A 23360-nucleotide genomic window follows, 5' to 3' on the forward strand; every position below is an offset into this window, starting at 1 on the left:
ACACAGCTGCCTTGCCTTCTTTGCTGAATAGCCACTATTTAAAGTCCTGTTCCAGTCCCACCATACTGAGTATTTTCCAGTCCCACCAAGCTTTTAGCTACATCTTCGGCAAATGAGATGGACAGCATACATTCGGTAGTCGACTTGAGTTGCTTAAACTATTTTTGAAATGCACTTAGGTGAGTAGTTAAGTTCAGTTATGGGAACTTTTTAATATTTTATTAACTTATAACTTTGATTGAAAAAGTTCTAGAACAAGTTCAGAAACACCGAATGAAGTTGCTTCTATGACTTTGTCTTTTGTGTGTTTCATATTTCTGGACTTTGAAGATAGCCCGCAAAATATGCTACTCACATTGATAGAATAACTCCAAAAGCAACATGCAGGCTTGGATATCTTAAAAAGGACTTTCACATGACACCTCCCTTCATCCGAAAGCTTGCTTATGAAATGTTCATGTTCCCCAAAGTTGAATTCGCTTAATCCATCTGGTTAAATTTCCACGATTATCTAATCAACTTCATATGAGCCATCCAGAATTATGCCATATTACTGCCAAAGACTATAGCCATCATTCTTGCATTACTTCGATTAAGACATCGCTGTTCGCTGTCACTTCCCTAGCTAGCATCAGGACCAACAATAGTGCTCCCTTGCTTGCTACACAAGATATCTTCTGGCCAGTGCCAGAGCACCCTACCTCTTTTACAGCCACTTTTTACTCCATGCAGATTACGCAGTCAACATACTTATCAGCCTATTTTTAGATGCGTGACTGTCTTCAATGCGTCAGCTCTGCCACGAGCGCTTGAAATGTGGAATGGTCTCCCTAGACAATGTCACATTCGTGGCTCTGATAAGTTTCGAACTGAACCACAGGAAAGCACAGTGTGACTTAAACTCTGATATTTTGAAATATTAAACTCAAGATATTTTCCCAGCACAATGTCAACTTGGTATCTTACGTCTCTTATCTCCAACATTTTTTTGCCAGATATCTCGAAATTTCAGTTATAAAAATATCAAAGAAAATTCTCTACTGAAACGATTCCATACTTTGGTTGCATGTGCGATATCGCCAAAAGAAATCCATAAAACTGAATTCTGCAGCCACAGTAATTTTCGATTAACAGCATCAATGAACCTTGGTATATGTCCTGACGTCACTTCCTTGAAGCCTCCTTGAACCGACACTTAGGGGGCAACTACAGTAGAACCTTGTTCATGCATTTTAAGAAAATACACAAAAAGACACACTAACCAGGAAAACGTAGGATTCGAAATCTCTAAAAAATGCGGCAGTCTAAACTATGGTTTACATTTAAGTTCTTACAAAGTATTCTTACCCTTGAAGTTACGCCCAGAGTTATATGCGACGCTTATGGATTCAGTTACTGTTTCAATATGGTGGCAGTACCAACGTATTTCCAGCAATTCAGTTTTTGGACAACAATACAGATTGCAGTAACTCAAACTTTGGCAGTTCAGGCAGCATTTGCCCTCGCACCAATGCAAAACAAATGCCATTGATCATCGTCGTCATCAGTGAGCCATACAGAAGACAAAGTGCCTCCTGGACACCTGGTGGAGAGCAGTTGTGGAACATCGCTCTACAATCATACAGCGTTCTGCCTGTGGTTTTCTTTTCTCTGTGTTTTGTTTGGTGCGCTTTCATATACCAACCGAACCAGTGAAATAAACCAAGCCAAGCGAGGACTGGCGAGCTGCAGATTTGCATGTACGCAAGCATGTTTTGGGTGTACAACATTTCTTTTAATGTAATAAATAGAGGGAGGGTTGCTGGCTAGTGTGTTCTTTTCTTTCTTTTGCATGTTTTTGTCACTCAGAATCATCAGCTGACATCCCCAGACCGCACAACAGTCGACTTATTTCCCATCTCAAACCACATAACAGTTGACTTATTTTTTTATCAGGAACGTTGCAAACTGCTCACGCTGCAGAATGGTCGTCATAACGATAACCCTAAAAGCCCGTGTCACCTGGAGGCAAGACCGCGGTCTGCTGTGTGCCCGTTGGAGTGGTTGTTATGCATTTTTATCCAAGATAAGGTAGAAATGGACATACTGCGGAAGCAAACTAGCCTTTATGGATATGTGCTGTGCCACCGCCAATGCACTTGTACTGTGAATTGCACGTGAACATGTTCGGCTGCGTGTCCGTTGCAATACGCAGTTCAAACGGCCAATCTTGAAACGTGAGAAACTAGCTAGGCTTACTGTTGTGTTGAGTTTTGAAACCGTCTTTCCGCTGGATCTTGTCTTGCTTGCTTCTCAATTGCCCTAAAATGTCTGCGCATCTTGCGGGCTGCTTTTCGCTCCGGGGCATCGCAGCCGGTAGGTCCCTTCGTTATCAGCCCTTTCCCTCCAACCCCTATGTCGGTGACTGCCAACATTATGCACACGCTGTTATTTTCGAATGTATGGCTTTCAGCTTGCAGTTCTGAACATCCCAGTCTATTCCCACTCGTGTGTAACCATACAAGCTTGAATGACATGTGTTAAGCGCAGACCAGCGAATCACACAGCGACGAGTCTTGCATGCCAGTGCCCCACTAGGGGCAGCAGTGGGGGGGGAGGTCGTTTCAGGTAGTTTTGCGAAGTGCGGATATGGTGTGCGGTGTTGTTGTTAAATTCAAACTTTAATGTAAAGAGCGGTCCAAGTGGAGGTTCGGGTCCAATTCCATTTCTGCCATTTGCAGAAAGCCTTCGTCTGCAAGAAGACACACCCAGCAACGCAGCATCCCCACTTCAGCATCCTATGCCCAGAACCGCTCAGACTAAAGATCGGATGTCATCCACGCTTTCTTGTGTAATGCATATCAGATCGGAAGGCCGTTTGCGTTCTTCAAGCTGAGTGGCGATCTGATCTTGTCGATGATGAACAGCCATAGTTTGCACAAGCCATCCATGAGCGCAGTGAGCATCCTGCTCATTTTAAGGCGAAAACCTTAAGTGGCTTGTTGTGCCGATGGCCTTAAAAGAAAAACGCCATGTCCAGTCGAGTGGTAGAAAAGAACCCATGTGACCTTCTCCAAGCGAACGGCGGGTGGAGAGGGAAACGAACGGTGCACGCAGACTGAAAAACAGCTGCTGCATCACTGACATCACACGGTGGCAGCGGTTGTGGCGGCATTCGACTGCGAAGTGAGAGAGACGGTGATGGACGACACCCACCCGGGGCCTAGCGCATTGCATAGTCGGCCTCGGAAGTACGCTATGGCCAAGGATGCTCACCAAATCAGAAACGACATGCGATATACAAAGTGGCGGGAACAAGGCGTTTGACCGCGAGTGCTGCTTTCCCCTGCTGAGAGGATGCACCATAATTTTGTTTGGCTTGTGTTACACATTTGTAACACTTACTGGCGACCAGCTTGCTGCACATTTAGGTACTAGTGCATTAAGTGCTCACATGTGTCATTGAGGAGGTCATCCTAAGGCGCCACACGTGTACTTCACACTGCAGTTTGTTATGTCTTCCAAGATGTCTGACTCCTCCAATTATATAACTTGATGCATTGCTAAATGCGCAGCAGGCTTTCGCCCTCACATGTTTCAGGAGCCTAAAATACTGCTGAACTTTTTTCCACCATGGGAATCACTGTTTGACAGCTTCTGCCAGAACAGTGCCATTTCAAATTTGTTGGCATTATGTATTTCAGCTGACGTAGGAAGTGATCTTGCTTCCATTAGGGGAAGCGCACTTGCAGGGGCACGGCGTGGCATTCGATATGCTGAATGTGGAAATGAACAGGAGTATGATGTTTGCATAGTACATCACAGTACTTTTTCATGGGATTTTCGTGGGGATTTTACAATAGATCTATATGGACAATAATTCAATATATCCGTGTTCAATATACAGTTGAATCCTGCTACATACAATGAAATTGGCAGGGCACGAAAAAACTTTTGTTGCAGAATTTCGTTGGGGTGATATAATCAAATACATAGGTGACACGCGACTTGCTGACACAAAAAGAAAGCTTTAATTCCAAAAATTGGTCAGCTTAGCTTGTTTGCGCTTCTGGCCAAGCGATGGCACAACACGACTCTCGCATGCCGCCAGCAGAGCCATTGCCTCATTGTCGTCCTGGGACCCGATGCAGTGCCCGATTGTATCAAATGCATCCGTGGCCTTCAATGTAGTCGGTAATCCGGGCTCACGTTGTGCGGCTCTTTCATCTTCATCTGACAAAACACAGTCTTCCTGGACGCTCTTCAGGATTTCTTGGTCTGTCAATTCTTCAGGCACCACCACGCACGAGTCAGCTTGGATGTACTCGTGTTGGGATGTACATCGGGGGCACATCTCCACTTTCTTGCAGGACTGCCCACAGGGCTGCAACTTCATCAGACGGTGACCCGTCTCCATTGCTACCTTCATTCTCAGAGTCCGAAGTCTCGGCAGCCTGCGCAGTGAACCTAGCACGGTGGAAGCAATCGCAGATTATGGTGCTTCTCGTTGTGCACCACAAAGCGGAAGTCATTTGGAGCACCATAAAGAGGTCCACTTTTGTCTTACGGCCCAACTGTGTACACATTTCAGAAGCAGCCTTTGAATAAGGTGCTCACGGTAGAGGCCTGCTTGACGCTGTGGATGACCGCTTGGTCAAGGGGTTCAATGATAGAGGTGCAGTTCGGTGGGAAGAACCTTAACTACATGTTTCCTTCTCGGCATCCTCTATGTGGGCGGAACGATTGTCTAAAAGTATGCAACCTTTCGACCTTGCCTGCCCCTGTTCCAGTCGAAAGCTTCGACCCACTCTCCAAAAATAGCCCAGGTCATCCACGCCCGAGTGTTAGCCACATACTTCACGGGAAGGCTCTGATTTCCTTTGAAGCAGCGTGGTTTGGCACTTTTTCCAATGACCAAAAGCAGTCGCTTGTCCGAACCGTCCATATTAGCGCACAGGAGCACGGTTATTCTCTTATTACTGTGCTTGCCTCTGTGGCAGTGCAGCCCCTTAAAAGGACTGACAACCAATTTTCTTGGTACCCATTTTTTTTATTGCCATGGAAAGCTTACTGGCCAGACCATCTAATTATGAAGCAGTAACACGAAAAACGTTGTGAAACATTTTTATCAGAATTTTTCTACCTGCAGTGAGGACGAAGTCGTTCAATGGAAGCGGGCAGAAAACTGTGATAGGTGAGCGCGATAGCGATTATAGGCCGGCACTAGTGGGAGGCAGATGACAAATGCGGCCGTAGGTGTGAGAAAGTATTATTTTGTTTATCAAATCGATGTTCCTGTGATTCACGTTTTCTAATGTGTTAAAAGTATTTCTGCGTTGAAGTGGACTTCGTTTTGCCGGGATTCAACTCCGTTGCAGTGGCGCAAGAATCTGCGCCTTAAGCTTTTTCATTCAGTATACCATAGTAAATCAGAATTTCTCCCAAAAAGCACCTTTACCCCCCACATTGTTTCACGATGCCGAGATGATGTCGGTAAGGTTAGGCTCTATCACTACAGGACAGACCGGTTCAAGTAGTATTTATATTTTCCCCGGATCATCTAGGAGGGGAATAATTTGTCAGCGAAATTGCAGGACTGCAAGAATGTCAACTTTTTTTCTAAGAGCAGATACCCCCTGCAATAGTACCTGGTACTGCAGTACTCTTTGAATAAAGAATATAGCGACAGCATGACAGCAGCTGAAATACACTTGCATCGTCTCATACAAACATGTGCACAGCACCTCATTGTCAAGCTTTCATGGCAACTTGCAAAATAAAAGCACCGTGCTTTTTGCTTGGCTACTGGGTCGCATACCGAGTAGCCCAAGTTGGTCTGATGGTCAGTTTGGAACTCTGTTCCTTCAGCACAGCAGCCTGAGGCTCTTTCCACCCTTTAGACCGTGGAGTACCCAAAGATCCAATTTGGAATGAAGGAGGTTAGACACGGACAGCCAGATATACCGATTCAGACTTACTGCAAATTTTGCGGCATTTCCAAGAATGCTAATCACATCAAAGGTCACCTGGTATACGAGCGCATGTCTGACTCCCCTCTCGTACCATTTTTGTGTGCCCAGGTGTGATGCAACTAATGGCCAAGGCATACCTGACGTGGCAAGACCCACGCTACCTGGAGTCGTGCCTGCGTTCAGGCCAGATGATCTGGGAGCGTGGCCTCCTGCGCAAGGGCCCCGGCATCTGCCACGGCATTGGTGGCAGTGGCTATGCCTTCCTGCTGCTCTACCGACTCACGACCGAGCTGCGCTGGCTGCACCGGGCGCGCCAATTTGCCGAGTTTATGTTCACCGACGAGTTCAAGCAGGCACGCACGCCAGACTGCCCCTACAGCCTCTTCGAAGGGCTTGCCGGAACGGCATGCTTCCTGGCCGATCTGCTGGAACCACGCAGCGCCACCTTTCCGCTGATTGACCCATTCTAAGGGGCACTTGGCCGATGTATTTTGCAAGGCCATGCCGAGGGTGTGTCTACACCGTCGTCTGCAGTGTCTGCTGGTTCAGTAGTGGGTGCCGAAGTGCAGAAGGGCAGCATAGGGTAGAGGAAGTCAGAATGTGGATTGCCAACAAGCACAGGGTGATAGGAAGGCACTGAGAAGCAAGCGCGGGACGCAAGAAAAAGGGGCAGCCCGACAACTGTAGCGAACTGAGCAATTGGGTTAGTCAGCAACTACGACTGCCGTAGCAACATCAAGGATCAAACAGGACACGTAAGGGAAAGAATCATAAGTGTAGCTTAGCATTCTTTTGAACGGTAGAAGAAAGAATGTAATGCACAAAAAAAGAAACAGGATACACGGGAGTCCGACTCGCATGTTATGTCTCTTTCACTTGGTTAGAGAAATCTTAGGCACACCATACACAAACTTTCTCAACATATGCTTTATTGAGATTAGTGTAGTGTCGCTATCGACTCGACATAGCTGTAAGCCGGCAGTGTTGCCTGTTTTGGAGTATGCAGCGCACTTTTGTTGTAATCACTGCACTCTGACGGGCTACAACAGTGTGTGCAGAGCGCTGCCTTCTTGTTTGCTTATAGAAATTGACTTTAATCATAGCTGTGCTAGCTTTGAAGGGAGCCAAATGCTGGTCTTCACATTTTGTCTATCTACTTATTTGAAATGGGATGCTAATAAGTAGGGCCACTTTGTTGATTATTCAGATAGTATTGCTGCTCACCAAAATGGCAGTGATAACGTTTTATTGCTGGTTGCTATCCTTAACTGTAGTACTTTCAGCATTGCCTTCATGTCACATTTTTAGGATTGTTGCAGCAAACCATGCAGTTCTGCGAGGTCGTTGAGCGTGCTGGGAGAATGCACAGATTATAGGAAACTGCGCCTTATGCGCTATTGCAATCATGTTGAGAACGGAAAAAAAAGAAAGAAAAGCATTTTGTGCAGCACTTAGTGTGCTTTGTTAAACTTCCAGCTCATTTTCAATTGCAACTCCTGACTTGTGCTCTTGAAATACATCCAGCAGATGTCCACATTATCGAGGCTCACATTTAGATGCAACAGTTGTATGTTCGAGCTTTGTTCTTGATAAGCGCAACTTGAATAACTTGAATCAAAGTTGGCTCTATTTCAGCAACATGAAGTCACAGGGTTTGACTCCGAATGTAAGCATATGAGAGTGAGTCGTGAAATTGTCACTCCAAGTAAAACAATATCCATAAACACAAGGTGTCTCGCATTTAGCAGAATATATCCTTACTTGATGTCCCAAGTGCATTGTTCTTGAAAGTAATGGATATCTTGCATAAGCACAGTTGTTTTATAGGCCACTCTATTCTACAGCGGAGAACAAGAACTTGTTGCGTAGTCAGTTTCTTTAAATAGATGCTAGTTGGCACAGTTAGTGCTTTGTATTGGTTGCAGTTGATATAGTATACCGATTTATTGCAGATTACCGACATAGTGGGCGTATTTTAGCTTTTTAACAAAGCATTGAAACGTCGTCCCTTCCACCGTTTGCACTGAACTAAGCCTTCCTTTTTCATGTCGTTTTTAATTCTTTTGCAGAATATGTGGCATGTGCAAGCGCTAGTTCCAACTAATGATTAATGCATTGGACTATGTAATGTATAGTTATTTATAGATAGTGACGTTATCAGGAAGCCAAACGAAAACTGTTACTAAATGCAAAAACCGGTGGCGACCCCTTGCTAACAAAAATAGAAGCGCCAACATACTGAAAAGCAGTGCAGACAGGAAGACTACACGAAGATGACAACACAGACGCTGGCTATCAACTGGTGATCTTTATTTTAGGAACAACCACCAGTTCAGAGTCCATGCCTGTGTTTTTGTCTTCCTGTGGTCCTGTTGTCGGCACTGTTTGTTTATTATGCTGACATTCAACAAACTGGTCCAACTTGTCACTCTTGTATGATAAAAGCAAAGCCATGTGTCGCTGTGTACTGTATTTTGTTCTCTCATAATTATTTCTAAACAAAGCTCGAAGATAGTGTTTGTATGTGCTTTTTTTTTAACTGTTTCTTGTGGTTTTATTGCTCACTCGCAGTTTAAAAAAAACAGACAAGCTGGTCCATTCTTGTATGCTGCAAATCACAAAGTGCATAAAGCAATGACACGCCTTTCTGTAGTGCAGTCCAGGTGTTATGGCGTGAAGTATTTGTCAAGAGACGTGGTAATCTACAGTCGCCTTCACTTCCCCTTGCACTGTTTGTCACTAGAGAAGATGCAGGTAGAGACTTGGCAGCAGTAGAGTTAAGTAACGAGGACAAGTACAGGTCCTCTTCACTGTAAGCAGTTAGTCTATACTGGGTTGTTGGCCTTTGTCGAGCCATTTTTTTGCTGGCTGGCATTGAAGGCACATAGGACACTATCCTACTTATCTATGTAGGCTTTGTTACCAGCAAGACCAGAGATATGGTGTCGTGTGTTTGTAGAGACCGGATGATGTCACTTAACTGATAGCTGCCTTTCGTGGTGCTCCTGTGGCTGTCTCACACATTGAGTTAGCACATTCTGCACGGGCTGTGCTTACTTGGCTGCTTTTTCAGTTGCCCATGTGGTAGCTTCGTTGCCGCCTTACATCCACTGGTAGCCGGCGTATTGCTGTTTCATTTGCTAGTGTTTTAAAGGAGTACTGACATAACATTTTTTACTTCTTGTCTCGCTTTTTTTTTTTCATATTTTTCCTGTGGTAACTTGTGGTCCTTACCCTCTGAGCCTTAGAAGAAAGGACAGGCAAGCTGCAAAGCGCCTGAAATAATTTACTATTGTACTTGTTTCTATGAATCAGTTGTGGTTAGCCATTCCTCGTTTCGCAACCAAATTTGGTATTGGATTAACATATCCTACATTTCTTGACATTCGTACTCAGCGAGTGTCATACTTTACTTCATTAAAATGACAAACTGGGCGAGTTTATTTTTAAATGCAGGAGGCACGTGGTATAGCTTATGTGACTTCGAAAATAAGTCCAGCTACAAGTTAGTGCCGCGAGAGCAAATTTTGCTGATTAATACACACTGCAACACGGTAAGGTCAGAATATATAATCATGTAAGTACAGCGACCCACCAAGATCTTCGTGCAGCAACATGTGTTGCCCTCAAAGATGCTATTTTTTCTGTAGGCTGTGACCTGTATTGGCAGTCTATCGAAGCTCTCGTAAGAGACAGAGAGAAGAAAAGAAAAAAACAAAGGTTAGTGACTCCCTATCCGACAGCTCTGTCTGCAGCAGTTTGTGGGAATCTACCATTAAGCTGCTTTCCAGAAGAGGTAGCTTAAAGCTGCAGAATTTTTGTTTCCCCTGACATCTGAACAGAAGACGTCAAGCATACACTGACCCTAAGGCTGCAAAGGGCCGGTTAATATTGAAGGCCAACTGCAACCGAACTTTGGGCTTCGTAATAGTTTAGTTTCAGATAGTGTAAATATAAGGCAGCCTCCCTGCAAAACTCTACCTTCGAATTACTGTGGATTCGTGTTATTTGGCTCGCAAAAGTGTAGATGCCTTTGATGCCACAAGTGAGAAAGAAGAAACTGCTGCCATTGGCATTCGCTGGAAGGGACGCACGACTCGGGAACACGCAGCTCCTCAGCGTGACCTTGTAGAAAGGGCTCCACCTGCGGCACACTGCAAGAACATTGAGGCAGCGTGCTAGCAGTTGGGCCATATTTGCTAACCATGAGGTGCGCGCATTGTCTGCTTAGGCGCCATTTTAACACTGCTAGTAAGAAAGTTAGGCAATTACTAACCCTGCCATTGCCAAGGTTGCTTCAGTAATATATGCGAGGTGCCTTGCTTTCTACTTTTAAAGATTTTTTATGATCACCCATGCTATGTGGCACAATTATTTTTCTTTAGCTGGATTATTCCCAGAGGAATACATTATTTTCGTGAGAAATCGAAATAAATTCATGGCTAATTAACAAGTTTTTGCAAGCGACCTAGTTACTCTGCAGCATATATTAAAATTTACAAATTTTAGCGGGTGACCTCAAGAGTCATAACCACTTGGAACAAATCCTGAGGATGACACCAGGTTCGAGATATGCGTCCCCAAAGTTTGCGATGAAATGTGAAAGCGTGTTCCAGAAACTTTTGAACTCTGATGCATAAAAAGATGTTTTGTTAAAAAAAGGTTAGTGGAATAACAGTGCACTTTTACCCCAAGTTTGACGACAGTGATCTCAAAACTGGCAATATTTTCAAAATTTGTTCCAAGTGAATTTGCCTTGTTAAATCATTGGCTTCAATTCATGTACTACTGTGTGAATACTAAAGTAGACTAGTTGAAAAGTTCATTAGTGAAATTTTGTTAGTTGATTACGCAGTTTTATTTCCATTGTAATATCCACTTCTTTGAGTAATCCAGCAGAGCAAGTATACTTGTGCTATATGTCACTGGTGGCTTATAAAAATTCTGTCAATGTCGAAATAAAACATCCAGTATAGCACTCATTTGTAAGTGATTTAGCCAAAGTTAAATTTGTTTGCAGTTGGCCTTTAAGGCTCTGTTGCTTCTGCAACTGCCAAGAGAAATATACAACAAATTTTATCTTCGACACGCCGTTCAAAGACTTGCGCACAGTGTTCTATATTTTGACGCCTTCAATGTGTGTGGCATCCGACTTGTGTGACGACTGCAGCTTTTTGACATTTCTCATTGTGAAAACTTCCTTGCTACACTGCATTCCAAACTGCAGTTTGATTGATTGCTCTTATTCAAATGTGGTGTTTCGTGTGATTGAGACTACTTTCAGCAGGCATTGTCTCTAGCTCATGCTGAAGCTTAGAACTCTCGTCTCAAGAGCTTATAAAGAGCACTCAGATAAGATCAGCTTCTGCAATGACTCATTTCACAATTCTGCCTGACAGAATTTTGAGGAACAGTAAATCATAAGATACCAGTAGGGCATCTGCTTCAAAACTATTATTTGCATTTTAAAAATGCTGAATATTAGTGGCAGAAAAAAAAAAATGACAGCCAGACTCTCTTGAGGTTCATGCCCAGACTGGCCGATCACTAATCTCACAGTAAATATGCATTTTTACGGTCTCTTTCTTCCGCAAAAAGCTATTTGAAGTTTGCTAGAACAAGTCTATGCGTTCTTCGGAATCCAATGCGATCCTTTTTTAATGTTTGGCTAGACCTAGGCAGACACTGCTGATGTCTACGATGGCATGGAGAGATGCCATTAGGAATTCAAGTGGGCTTGTTTATGTCCATGTTTTCTATTTGTGCGCTATCTCTGGCTTACTGTACGTTCACTTGCAGCAAGGTGACCTATTTGGCATTCTAAAAGTGTAGTGCCTATGTATCTTGCTTAACTGCCTCCTAGAGCTCCACTTTTCAGTGGTACAGTAGCCTTTGTTGCGATATGCAGCTGCAAGAAAAATGCATTCAGCAGTAACCATGAGAATGAAATTCATAAGTCGAGTGATTGCTTCCCAGTAGACTGCTGAAAAATCCTAATGGTTCGCTCTATCGAATAAAGCATACAGGTGCTATGACATCGTTCGGTCTCCAGGATTGGTCCGCATAATGAACTAAATTAAAACCCTTCCCAGGACCCACATTATGCACGAGTACAGTAGACTTTCGTTAATTTGACTCTGGTTAATTCGATCCCGGCCAAAGGTCCCGGCCAGTGCCCATGTATTTTTGTGGGCCTAAACTTTTGTTATTTCGATCCTAAAATTGGCCTTCGCCAGATAATTTGAGCTTTACCAGTCAGCACACACATGTCTGACGCCTATGATGACCCCGATAGTGACACCTTAAGTGGCAGCGTCACTCTCAGCGGAGCTTAGAGGACAGTGAATGCGTTGAGTACACATCATCTTTTGTCTGAAACGCCTATTTTTGTCCCACCCTAGGAACATTTGCAAGCAATAATCATAGCTCACGATCTTCCGTTACGGTATTTACCCGATTCTAGCGCACAGAAGAAAACTGGGTTTTGTGTATGACTGGGCTGCGCGATGCAGTCATACACAAAACCATAAGCGCCTTTGCAACTTTCGCATGCTTTGCCACATAACACAGCTGTATTGCGGTGGAACAGGCTTTAAAATAATTAAGGGAAAATGAGATGTCCACCCAATCGTAGCAATTGCCACAGAGGAAACACATATGGGTTCCTTTTGTAGCAATTGCTACAATTGAGTGGATGTCTCGTTTTCCCTTAATTATTACTTCTCTCCACCTTGCGAGTTTCCGCAGAACTATTACGTCAGGCTTTAAAATCGTTTGTGGTGAAGCTGACTTCTAAAACCGGCCACCATTGTGCAACAATTTTACAGCGGAGCTGTATATGTCTGCCCTCCCATACATTTTTCAATCTTCGTACCTCAAAACCCCCGTGCCCTCTATGAGGAGGCAAAGCAAACCAGTAAGGCATGTGCTGACAGCTGGTATACCAAGAGGAAAGCTAAGAAACCATCCAATACATGGTTTCGTACAATAATTACTAGAGCGAACTGTGGCGCTAATGTCTACGGGAGCTGCAATCGGGGCAGTTCAGCCAGTATGGGAATTGTGGGAAGTACATGGATTTGCGTAAATTTTGTCCTTCTGGCTTCAAACATCTCTTCGACATTGTACATTCGTCGTTTTCAACGAAGTACTGCATAATAAATAATTCAATAAACATTATTAAGTTCATCCGCTGGCTGGAGTCGAAAACAGGACCTCTAACACAGAAGCCCAACAGTGAAACGATTACGCCACGGATACATGCATCAACAAGTGTCATAAAAGGCCCTTGCGAAATTCTTGTGGGCAAGCCAGCATCTTGAGACACCTGGCACATTTCAATTTGGATGCCTCGGCAGGTCGAGCCACTATTTGTAGCGATTGTACGTGTTTGCAGAGTATTCTACACACGTAGAAGGGAAAAGCCACAAAATAAGTCATCTTTCACACTCAGTGGTGTGCTTTTGTTTTTATTTATTTATTACCTTTTTTTCTTTTTCTACAGCTCCGCTGGTAGCCCACATTCGCAGACTAGAAAGGCTGCAATTTTTTCTTCAGAAAACTGGGTGCACGTTAGGTTTCCACTTTGGTTAGGAGCTTTATCGTCATTTCCGTGTCAGTTTTCTGTTTTGGGCACAGAAAGTGGGTGCCGGCTTGATTGGGGGGCGTATTAGAATCGCACAAATACTTCCAAATAAATCATTGGTGTGTTTTGCAGTTTTTTCTGCATATTTAATTCATCCTGCCAGATAATTTCAACCCTTTTTGTTGGTCCCGTCAGAGTCGAATTAACAGAAGTAGACTGTATTGCGATCGATCCACCACATCACCATCTTTGATTGATTACATAGTCTCCGGGACGAGGCCTGTTTGCTCATTCAGATAACTATCCACTAATGATGCAAAGCAATTGGTAAATAGTTAGCCTTTTTAACAACAAATAGTGTAAAAAATGACTATTAGTAGTTTATTAAAATCAATAGATAGCATTGTGATGGTTCACTATTGACAGCGCAGTTGATAATTTTGCAATTCTTGTCTTGCGATATTACAAAACATTTTGTGATAACTGGCCATCTATAACACTCAGTTTATGCAATTTGGAAAGAGTTAACATCACCAAGTTTATGTTCCAGTGTTGCGTGCTGTACATCATGTATTTAACATTATTGATAGTGCTATCGATGAACACGAGTAGCAGTGTAATGCCAGCACTATATTGATGATTTTGCATCGCTACCATCCACACAAATTGAGTTGTAAGAACCAACCAAAAAAAGACCTTGCTATGAAAAGGCAGGTTTTATGATGAAATATAGGGGAAAGCTGATCCACTTGGAGCCTTCCGACTTCCGCTGTTCGGCCGCTTCCTTGGCTGCACGCAACTCTGCTGTCTGTTGTTGCTCACAATTTCTCTCGTGATCCCTGAATGTTGTGTAATGCACCAAGGCACATGGCTGTCGTGAAATGCACTCTCAACGTGTTCATTGTGATACCCGTGTAGTTTCTGTATGTGCGTCTCGTGAACAACACATGCACTCTTTAATTGCACACATAACAAAGTCTCACTCTTTGAATGCTCAAGAAGGGGAAAAATATTTTCTGTCTTTTCATGTTGTTGGTGTTGTCGTTGTCTCGTGGATGCATAAGAGTATATATAGCATTGCACGAATGTGCTGTGGCGGTCGGCTCTATTGGTGATCTGGCTACAACTGGATTCACTTATCCTCTTTCTTTGTTTTTCTTTCACTGTTGATCGGTTACATTTGGCTATAGTATCGTCCTGAGTGCCTGTGGATCCATTTGAAATATGTATTTTTTACGCTTAATAAGTTTCATATAAAATGTGTTGAGAAAGGCCCCGTTGCACAATGACGATAGATGCATGACCCATGCCTTTTATTACGCACGGTTGTAAGCTGGTTGCAATGTGTTATGATGGTAAGGTTTGCAAATATCAGGTTTGTAACTAAATGTGACTGGGTATTTTGTAACAACATATGTTTTCATACTTTCCTTGAGGAAAGGACATCTGTGCAGCTGTGTGGCCCTTGTCACACTTACTGGAACATTTTAAAGCACTTGAAGCTATTGCTACAAGGTCAGCTTTAAAAGGTTTTGTGCCCATAAACAACCTCATGTGTACTCACACTTCATGCCTGCATCCATGCGTTTGTGTGTTAGAATAGACAGTGTGCAGAATCTGCAAGTGTGCTTTCCCACACATCTCGTCTCACCTGATTGAGATGGCATACCTCGAGCCATGATGGCAAAAACAAAAGGCACTAAAGGGCACACTGCTGCTACTATTCTCACCATTCGTTCACCGCACTATCAACAGAGTTTCTTACAGTACTACATAGAGGGAAATCTGGGGCTTCTGTCTATGTTTTGTAACATTTATTGTGCCACCAAGGGAATGCTAGGATGTCGGTGGTTTGTCACAAGCATGGCTTGGCTGACAACAATGTTATTTTTGCACAAATAAAGCCCAGGCTGCACATATGCTTGCTAACGTGCACTAGCTCAATCCTACAAGTCTAGTGTCTGCCGTGCCTCTCGAAGAATAGCAGTTAGCAGGTACAAGATTTGAGCGCCAGAGTGCTCTTGCTTATGGCTAGACAGATGCCTTGGCAGACATTGCTTCATGTTGAACTATTGATAGAGCTTCAAAATGTGCAAACTGGATTTGGCAAGTGTCCATTGGCCAAGCTGGTGCAGGAGAAAGGCAGTCACCACCACATAACAAGACCAAACTAAAGCATACAAGCACAAGTGCGTACTCTAGCCTAGCCGTGTACAAAGCAAACATTGCCTGTAGCTGCGTGTGCTGCATAGCATATACCACAGCTGCTGTGGAGTGCTGTCATGAGCTCTCTCATTGACGAAACGCTGTGATGACCGCATGCTCTGACCGGTCTCTGTAGGTGACGAGGCTTCAGGCATGCAAACCGTTCTTCTTGGATGGTCTTTTAAATGTCTTCAGTCTACTCCTTTCTTAGAAAAACGAAAGGATCCTAAGGTGGTGGCGACATTATGTTTGCTTACAGTAAATTACTCATGCTGAAGTCACCTGTAAGTTCTACCTGGTGGCATTAGCGTGCCACTCTCGAGAACTGGCAAGTTCACAGAAAACCATGGCACTAACTGTGATTTCTTAGTAGTACTGCCAATTCTATGGATTAGGTGTAGTCATAAATTCAACTATCGTTAATTAGAAACATCCACTTGAAGGTCCAATTGAGGCTGCACCACTCCCTGGGGCTGAAAGGTTCCAACACTAAGCCACTGGTTTCAAGTCGGGGATTTGTTAACTCAATTCGCACCAGAGAAAAACAGGGAAAATGACATCTCCTGCGTTTTGCAATCTGTAGTTTCATTAGTAGTAGATATGCAGCTTTCATGTTTGGCTTTGTTTGGTTAAACATAGGATATTCATGACACTTTCATGATGCATTTCTTGAGTACTGGAACAACTTATAGTTAAGTATAAAGTAGACCACATTGATCTGCTTGGTCGGCTGACTTTGCCTTGCGATGTGTCATCACAGTGTCTTTCTCCATTAGGAGCTATTTACAGCATTTTTCACACTTTATCTTCAAAACTATTTTTCTAGCTATATAATCACAAATATAGAAAATTAGTCTCATTGCTTGTTGCAGCAACATATTCAAGATGGTCTGGGCTGACACCTTGCACCCTCTGAATGCGATGCTCCATACCACGCAGCTCTCTCATTTTCAACAGGCTTCTCAATCAGCTCACACTTGTCTGTGTTTAAGTCAAGCAACTTTGTGAGCACATCTGATTCAGCAGTTCTGTTCGCTACAGAGCAGGCTAATTCATTGAAACTCGAGACGGGATATAGTGATTAAGGAACTGTTGGGTTGTTGGCTGTGTGCTGCACCCTGTTGACTGGCTTTCGACTCACAAAAGATCTTCGCTAAGTTGTGATGTCATTAGATACCTTAACATTCCTGCTGTGTGAAGTATCCCAGCTAACTGAGAGTAGTTGAGACCGTGACACTTGGGCTGACTGCAGTCACTACAGACAAAAAGCCACCACATTCTCCAGCATGGAGCTGCCATTCCGTACGGAAAGCTAGGAAGGACAGTAGCTGGTTTTTGGCATCATGCCCTAGCTCAACTGAAGAGGCATTTCCTCGGGTATTTTCTGGCAGATTTTTGACACAGGGTTCAGCAGAAGTCGGGAAGCAGTGTTGGTACTGCGTCAGCAGCCAGCACTGGTCAACCTTGAGGAATCTCCTGTGTACTGTGTTTACATAGCCATGCAATATGCGCTGTTCCTTGAAAATACTTCTCGCACACAGCTGAAGATTCACAAAGGGGCTTTGCGGTGCAGGTTCTTGGACTCCTTTGGTCCTACGTCAGGCTTCGGGATACTGCAAAGCGATGGCATGCGTCCATTCACCTCACAGCGACCTGGGTATTCATTGTTGTGTAGTGGCGTGTTGCAGTTGGGGTCGACCATTTTACACGCCTTTTCCGTGGTCTGACAAAATAATCATGCCCTGGAGCAGACACAGACGGCGGGAGAAGGGATTGTGAACACTGTGGCAGGTACTCACGGTCAGCATTGTACAACAACGCATTTCCCCTGGGAAACTGCACAGCAGCTTCACATACAGCCAGTAACACTATCTTGCTCATGCAAAGCTTATTGTTGGGCAGCTCACCTTACAACAAATGCGTGCATGTCATTGTATAGCCGGCATGAAGACAGCAGACAAGATTCAAGTTTGTTTTCCCTCTTGTCCTTGTCTGCTTTCTTTGGGCTTCGTATATCGTCGTGCCATACTTGCGACAGATGCAAGGAGCGGGTGGCACTCTCTACACTATCCCCAGCAGTTCTAGGACACTAACCGTGCACAAAATGTCAGCACGTCAGGGCTACTTTTCCCTCTAGGGGTTTGTACGAAACTCTATGGCGCCATCAAATCTTTGAAAATGCACTTATATAGAGATCAATTTATTCGTAACAGCATACCTCAAAGGTCCCGTGGTGCCACTCTTAATCTCTTACTGCTGGCGTAAGATCAGCCATCTTGATGAGGACATGTCAGATGCATGGGAAAGCCTGCTTTTGGAATTTTGAATTTCATGTAATTGCTTTCTAGTTAGACTATAGGTGCAAGCTAGGAATTGAAATGCAACAGTAATATATACAGCACATTTTCTTCAATGTGAACTCTGTTAAGCCAAATTCTCTACCTAGTTAAGAGTTTCTGGGTCTTTGTTCAATCTCACATAGACTTGGCGTATATCTCTGATGCTTGACTTCTAGCAAGACAAACTAGTTTCACCGTCCTTTGAATTTTGTTCAAACAGGTCTGCTGTACTTCTTTCTTGCCTTTTTTTCTTGTGGTGACTAATGAGTAGTTATGAAGGATAAAGCTAGCAAGTATACAGAGTAAGCACTAAGTCACCTCATCCATTTACAGGTGATGCATCCTTTGTGTAGTTTCCAAGTTTTGTATGCTTAAGTAGTGATTAGCCAGTGATAGCGGTCACAAAGAAGCACACTTCTTAGGGATTGTGTGTAGCTGCATGCCTTCTCTGTTCTGTACGGTCTATTCATCAGTATTATTCATCTTCAGATAGTGGTCTTACACTGTGCCTCACCATTATTTCTTTTGTAGTTGTTTTTTAGTGAACCACCGAAAGCATTTTGATTGGACAATAATGTTCTTAGTAGGCAAAATCTGCTAAGTAGGTGGCTCAGCTTAAAAGCAAGCGTATTTCAAATGGCTCTTGAATATGCTGAGATGAGATGCTGATTCTTGTTTTATTTTTGTAACTGCTTTACTTCATCTTGAAAAGGAAAATTATCTTGTGTAACTCTTGGGCATATGTTACAGAAGGGCCATAAGACTCTAAAGGAACGTTTGCGAGTGCAATGACAAGAAAGTTAGTCCGAAGGCACCTGAGCACTTATGAGTTACGAATGCAAATTCATTAATGGCGAATTGAATGCCACTGAGCAGTCCTTCAGGTTATGAACTTTTCACGGCCAAGCGAGCACGTTGAGACGCACTTTTTGATTTGGCTTTGTCGAGGTGCAGTCAGAGTGCAGCCGAGAGCCTGTATAGACAAGGAAGGCACAGGTAACACAGGCTTCCACGAGCAAGGGTGATGTGGCGTCGCAGATGGCCTCTCCCCTCAGGCAACGCCCGGTGCGCTACTCAAGCAGCAGGTGTACCCTTTCGCCTGCTCTGCTTCATCGAGGCCCGCTCGTGCCATGGCGTCGTGGCCAGTGAGGAATTTAGCTGCCGTCTCGCTCCTACATACGCCAGCTTTTTCGATCACCGAGCCATTTGCCACTTTCGCATCAAAACTCGGTCAAGCAATCCAGTGACACGTCGAAACAAAGCTGTTGTGTGTTGTCGTGAAGAGTTTACAAAGATGAATCGCCCATGGACCTAATCTCAGAAAATCGTACTTTTGCTCACTAGTGTTAAGGCCTAATCGATCCTTACAGAAGTAGTTAACCCAAGCAAAGAAGCAGTAGTACCACCTTGCATGTTACCACATTTGACAATTTCCGTCCATGAAGACCTTTTGTTTGGAGTAGGATAAGCTGGAACCTAGCAGGGGCAGGTTACCTTTGAGATTGCCGAACGTGTGCCCAAGTTTATGCAGGCTAGCTTTTTAAATTTTTTTCTCAATTACTACCAAACCTCGATAAAAGGAGATATCAGATATCATGAAATAAATTTGAAATTGTTTTTTTTTTTTTTTTGCAGTATCTGCATCTATGCTTACAAGTAATATTGGATATAACAAAAGTGTTTGTTTTTTATGCCAGTTTTTTGATGAAGTGCAACTGTGTATCCTTTCAGGACGTGGTAGCCGTGAAACTTGAGACAAAAGCAGAACCTTGCAGCTCAAAATAAAAATAAAATAAAAGGCTGTATTTGCAGCATATAAGACGTTGTTTATTGCAGCTTCATTAGAAGTACAAGGTATGCTATGGCAATGCTCACATGTACCATTATATATATTTTTTTTCATTAATATGTCCAGCCATCTGCTCTAGCCAACTTTGATGTGGCAGCAGCCACTATCTGAGTGCTAATTTGCTATCCAGATGTGGTGGTTCCGATTTTCTTTTTCAGACTGCCATGCAATTAAAAAGCACAGTAGAATATCACCAACCTTTGCTTTAGTCAATTTCCTGGTTATGTGTTTGCACCAGATGCTATTAAAGGTACCTCATTTTGATCAGATGTGAATTTTACCCCAAACACGGGCATCTTGAAAGCGTGGTATTGGAAGAAAACAAAAAACAAAACTTCCTTGCTGTAGCCTTAACAGTTTAAAACAAATTGGATTGCACATAACCATGTCTTTTAGGTAAATTCAAATCAGGGTGATGAAGTTGCTAGTAATTTTTTATTTTTTCCTGTGTTGTTGCTCTAGAACCTTGTGCAATTGACCTTATATTTCTTCGAGGTGATATTCATTGCTTTCTCGTGCTTTTAAAGTTGGAAATGAAGTTCGACTGTTCCTTACTATACTGCTCATCACCACTTCTTTTGCCCCGAGCATGCTGCAATGTCAAACATTTTCACTTCTCAAATCTTTGAAGCCACAGGCAGAGGTTGAATGCGAAAGTGCTTGCAGTGTGAACAAATATCCAAAGTATTTTATTGCTCCTTCATGTATGAGAAGGACAGTAGGGATATATCCCTGCACAAGCCCTATCCTTACGAGCTTGTCCTCAGCTGTTGTATGTGCTCTTGCACAATGTCTATCCAAGAATCATGCTTTTCTATGTCCCTTTTTTTGTTTGTTTGTTTGTTTGACCACAGCCTTTTGAAAAAAGCCACCGTAGAATCCAGTATACTATCCATGTTGTGCAGCTGTATGTTGTTCAGTAGAGTGTTCCGTGTCTTGTTCTTTTGTCCTTCAACATAAACCGTTCAACTCTCTGCCCTCCAAAGCCTCAGGCAACTCCTTCAAAGTTCTTCGTTGCCTCCTCAAACAGTGTTACAGTCTCACTAACCTTTACACCTGTGTCCACCCACCTCGATTATATTTGATGGAAGAGGGAATTTTGTATATCTGTAGTACAAAATACATGTCATGTTGTCTTGTTATGTAGATAAAATAACTTTTAACTCGTCATTCGCAACTCAAGATGCATAGCACACGAAATTCTATTTTGATCTCTCTGACAGAGCAACCCTCGTGTACTGTATAGCTGTGATGTGTTAATTGGGCTTCGTGCCTGGGTTTCAAACAGGAAACTCTGGTGGAAGATGTAAGAGACGATTTGAAACCTGATGGAAGTTCTGGTGTGCAGGGAGCTGGAATGTGTGGGCAGCAGACAGTGCTCGACCAGAACTGTTGAGCCATCATGCAAACGCAAGCAGTTCAAACACGAACTAATAAAGTTCAGGGATAGCACATCTCCAGTCTCAATGGTGCCATTGTCAGCACCTTTCTTCAGTAACTGGACATTTGGCTTTTAAGGCTGTTTTCCTGACTAGGAACATCAAAAATGCCATGCCAGATTCACATAAAGACTCAAACATGAGAACTATTCCTCCTATTCATTTATTTTTCCCTTATGTTGAAATCGAGCTTGATGATCCATAGGGCTTCTTGAATGAGTCTCTCATTGATATTGGTTTTTAATTGATTTATTAATTTCATAGTTGACCTTGGTGGTCCAGTCATTGAATTGACTATTTATTGCTCCCCGTATTTTTAAAAATCTCTGGCTTACTTATTTTTCGTTTCCAGTTTCTTTTTTACATCAGAGAAGTGTTTGAACTATTAAATAACTGTAGTTGTTTAGTCTTCAGAGTGTTAGCATATGACAGTCATTTAGGACGTCAAACTTGTCACAGATTTGTTTTATACATCTTTTGTTACCTAAAAAACAGCTGAGAGGTGGCACCTGAAGCTCATGTTGTGTTTAGCATACTTCCAACAATTAGTGAAAGTGGTTCACAGGTATTCCTGGATATAGAGACTTACAAGTATGAGTTAAGTAAATTTCATTATATTGTTATTTTTATATATAGTACTTATACTAGATGGCATTAGACTATGACAATGATTGGAACTTTAATCCAGAAGATTTATGCTAGCTTGTGTGGCCACAGGCTGCTTCAAGTGGCAAGTTAGTCGGCGTATTCAGTTTCAAATAATTACCTTATCAACTAGAAATAGTCCAAGAATTGCTTATCAATATGACCAGTAATTTACGTCTAAATAGTGCTGCTATCGAAAGATAACTTCTTGCAGTAGAAGGCATCATTGCAGCATTAAAAGGCTGGAATATATAATTGTTGCATTGTTATTTCAAATGACAATGAATAACTTATTGCCTGTTGGCTGCCTTACAGTGCCTGAAGTTAAATTTTATTTATAAATGTTTCTATTTCTATTTGAAAATTCTTGACCTCCCAAAATAGCCTCAGGAAGGCTAACATAAAGCATCATGACAGTGTTGATAGCGAACTCTGCTGATACATGCTGTGGTGCTCGAATGGTCATAGCCTTCTGTTGCCGAGCATGAGGTGGCAGATTTTGTTCCTGGTCAATACGACCAAGTTCCACTGCGAGTGTAATGCAAAAACACTTGTGTACTACACCTTTAGTGCACATAGAAGGACCTTGGGTGGCCATGGTTGATCTCAAGTTATCTGGTATGACATCTCTCAGTGCTCTTATTTTGCTTTGGAATATAAAGTCCCATATATAAATTTTTAAGCCTCAACATGTAGTACTATTGCAGCACCATCTGGGTTGAAAGAACATATTGTGGCTTCTTGGATATAGGCACCAGACTTCCATGTAGTAATCTTTTTTGCACAAAGCCATTGTTGGGACTGCATCATGTGTGCGAGCTCAAGAGTTGTGTCGGTGTTCAAGGTCATGGTGGTTGGTCTCTGCACTACCTGGTGTCATAAGCTCGCATTCGCCTACGCGTGTGGGCTGCTTTTCTGCTGCCCAAGTGTTCCAGCTCATTGCATCCTTTGCATACATAGTGAAAGGTTGTGATATCACTTCACTGTGCCTCGTGGTGCTTGTGTACCCCGCCTGTGCTTCTATTTTTGCTTTCCGGGACTTTCCCGAAAGTGGCCGAAGTTCCTGTCTCACTGCCCAAAATAAATACACAAAAATTCTGCTGGTTTCTTTTGTGCCATATGAAATGCAGGAATAGCCTATGGCAGTCCTGGTTTTCTGTGGCTTTTACGCAAAGCGAAAAGGTGATCGCACAGGTACCGTGTAGAGAAAGTCAATGTGATTCTTCACAGCTGCAATCGCCCTGGGAGCTACACATGAAGGAGTGTTTACAGTTCATAAAATGGTTCTCACATAATGCTGTCAGTCAGTATAGGTTGGTTGGTCTATACTCAAATGTTCACTGAGCA

General features: G+C 43.1%; 1 protein-coding gene across 1 annotated transcript in view; it reads left to right on the plus strand.

Moving 5' to 3' along the window:
• Positions 1 to 23111, plus strand: part of LOC142584734 (lanC-like protein 3) — a 65002-nt gene extending 41891 nt beyond the window's left edge. Inside the window, exon 5 of the mRNA XM_075694960.1 lies at positions 6060 to 23111. Coding sequence (XP_075551075.1) covers positions 6060 to 6421 — 362 coding nt within the window. The 3' untranslated portion in view covers positions 6422 to 23111. The remainder of the gene's footprint in view (positions 1 to 6059) is intronic.
• The last annotated feature ends 249 nt before the right edge of the window (positions 23112 to 23360 follow it).

The sequence above is a fragment of the Dermacentor variabilis genome, chromosome 6 (assembly GCF_050947875.1).
Source record: "Dermacentor variabilis isolate Ectoservices chromosome 6, ASM5094787v1, whole genome shotgun sequence".
Taxonomy (NCBI): Eukaryota; Metazoa; Arthropoda; class Arachnida; order Ixodida; family Ixodidae; genus Dermacentor; species Dermacentor variabilis.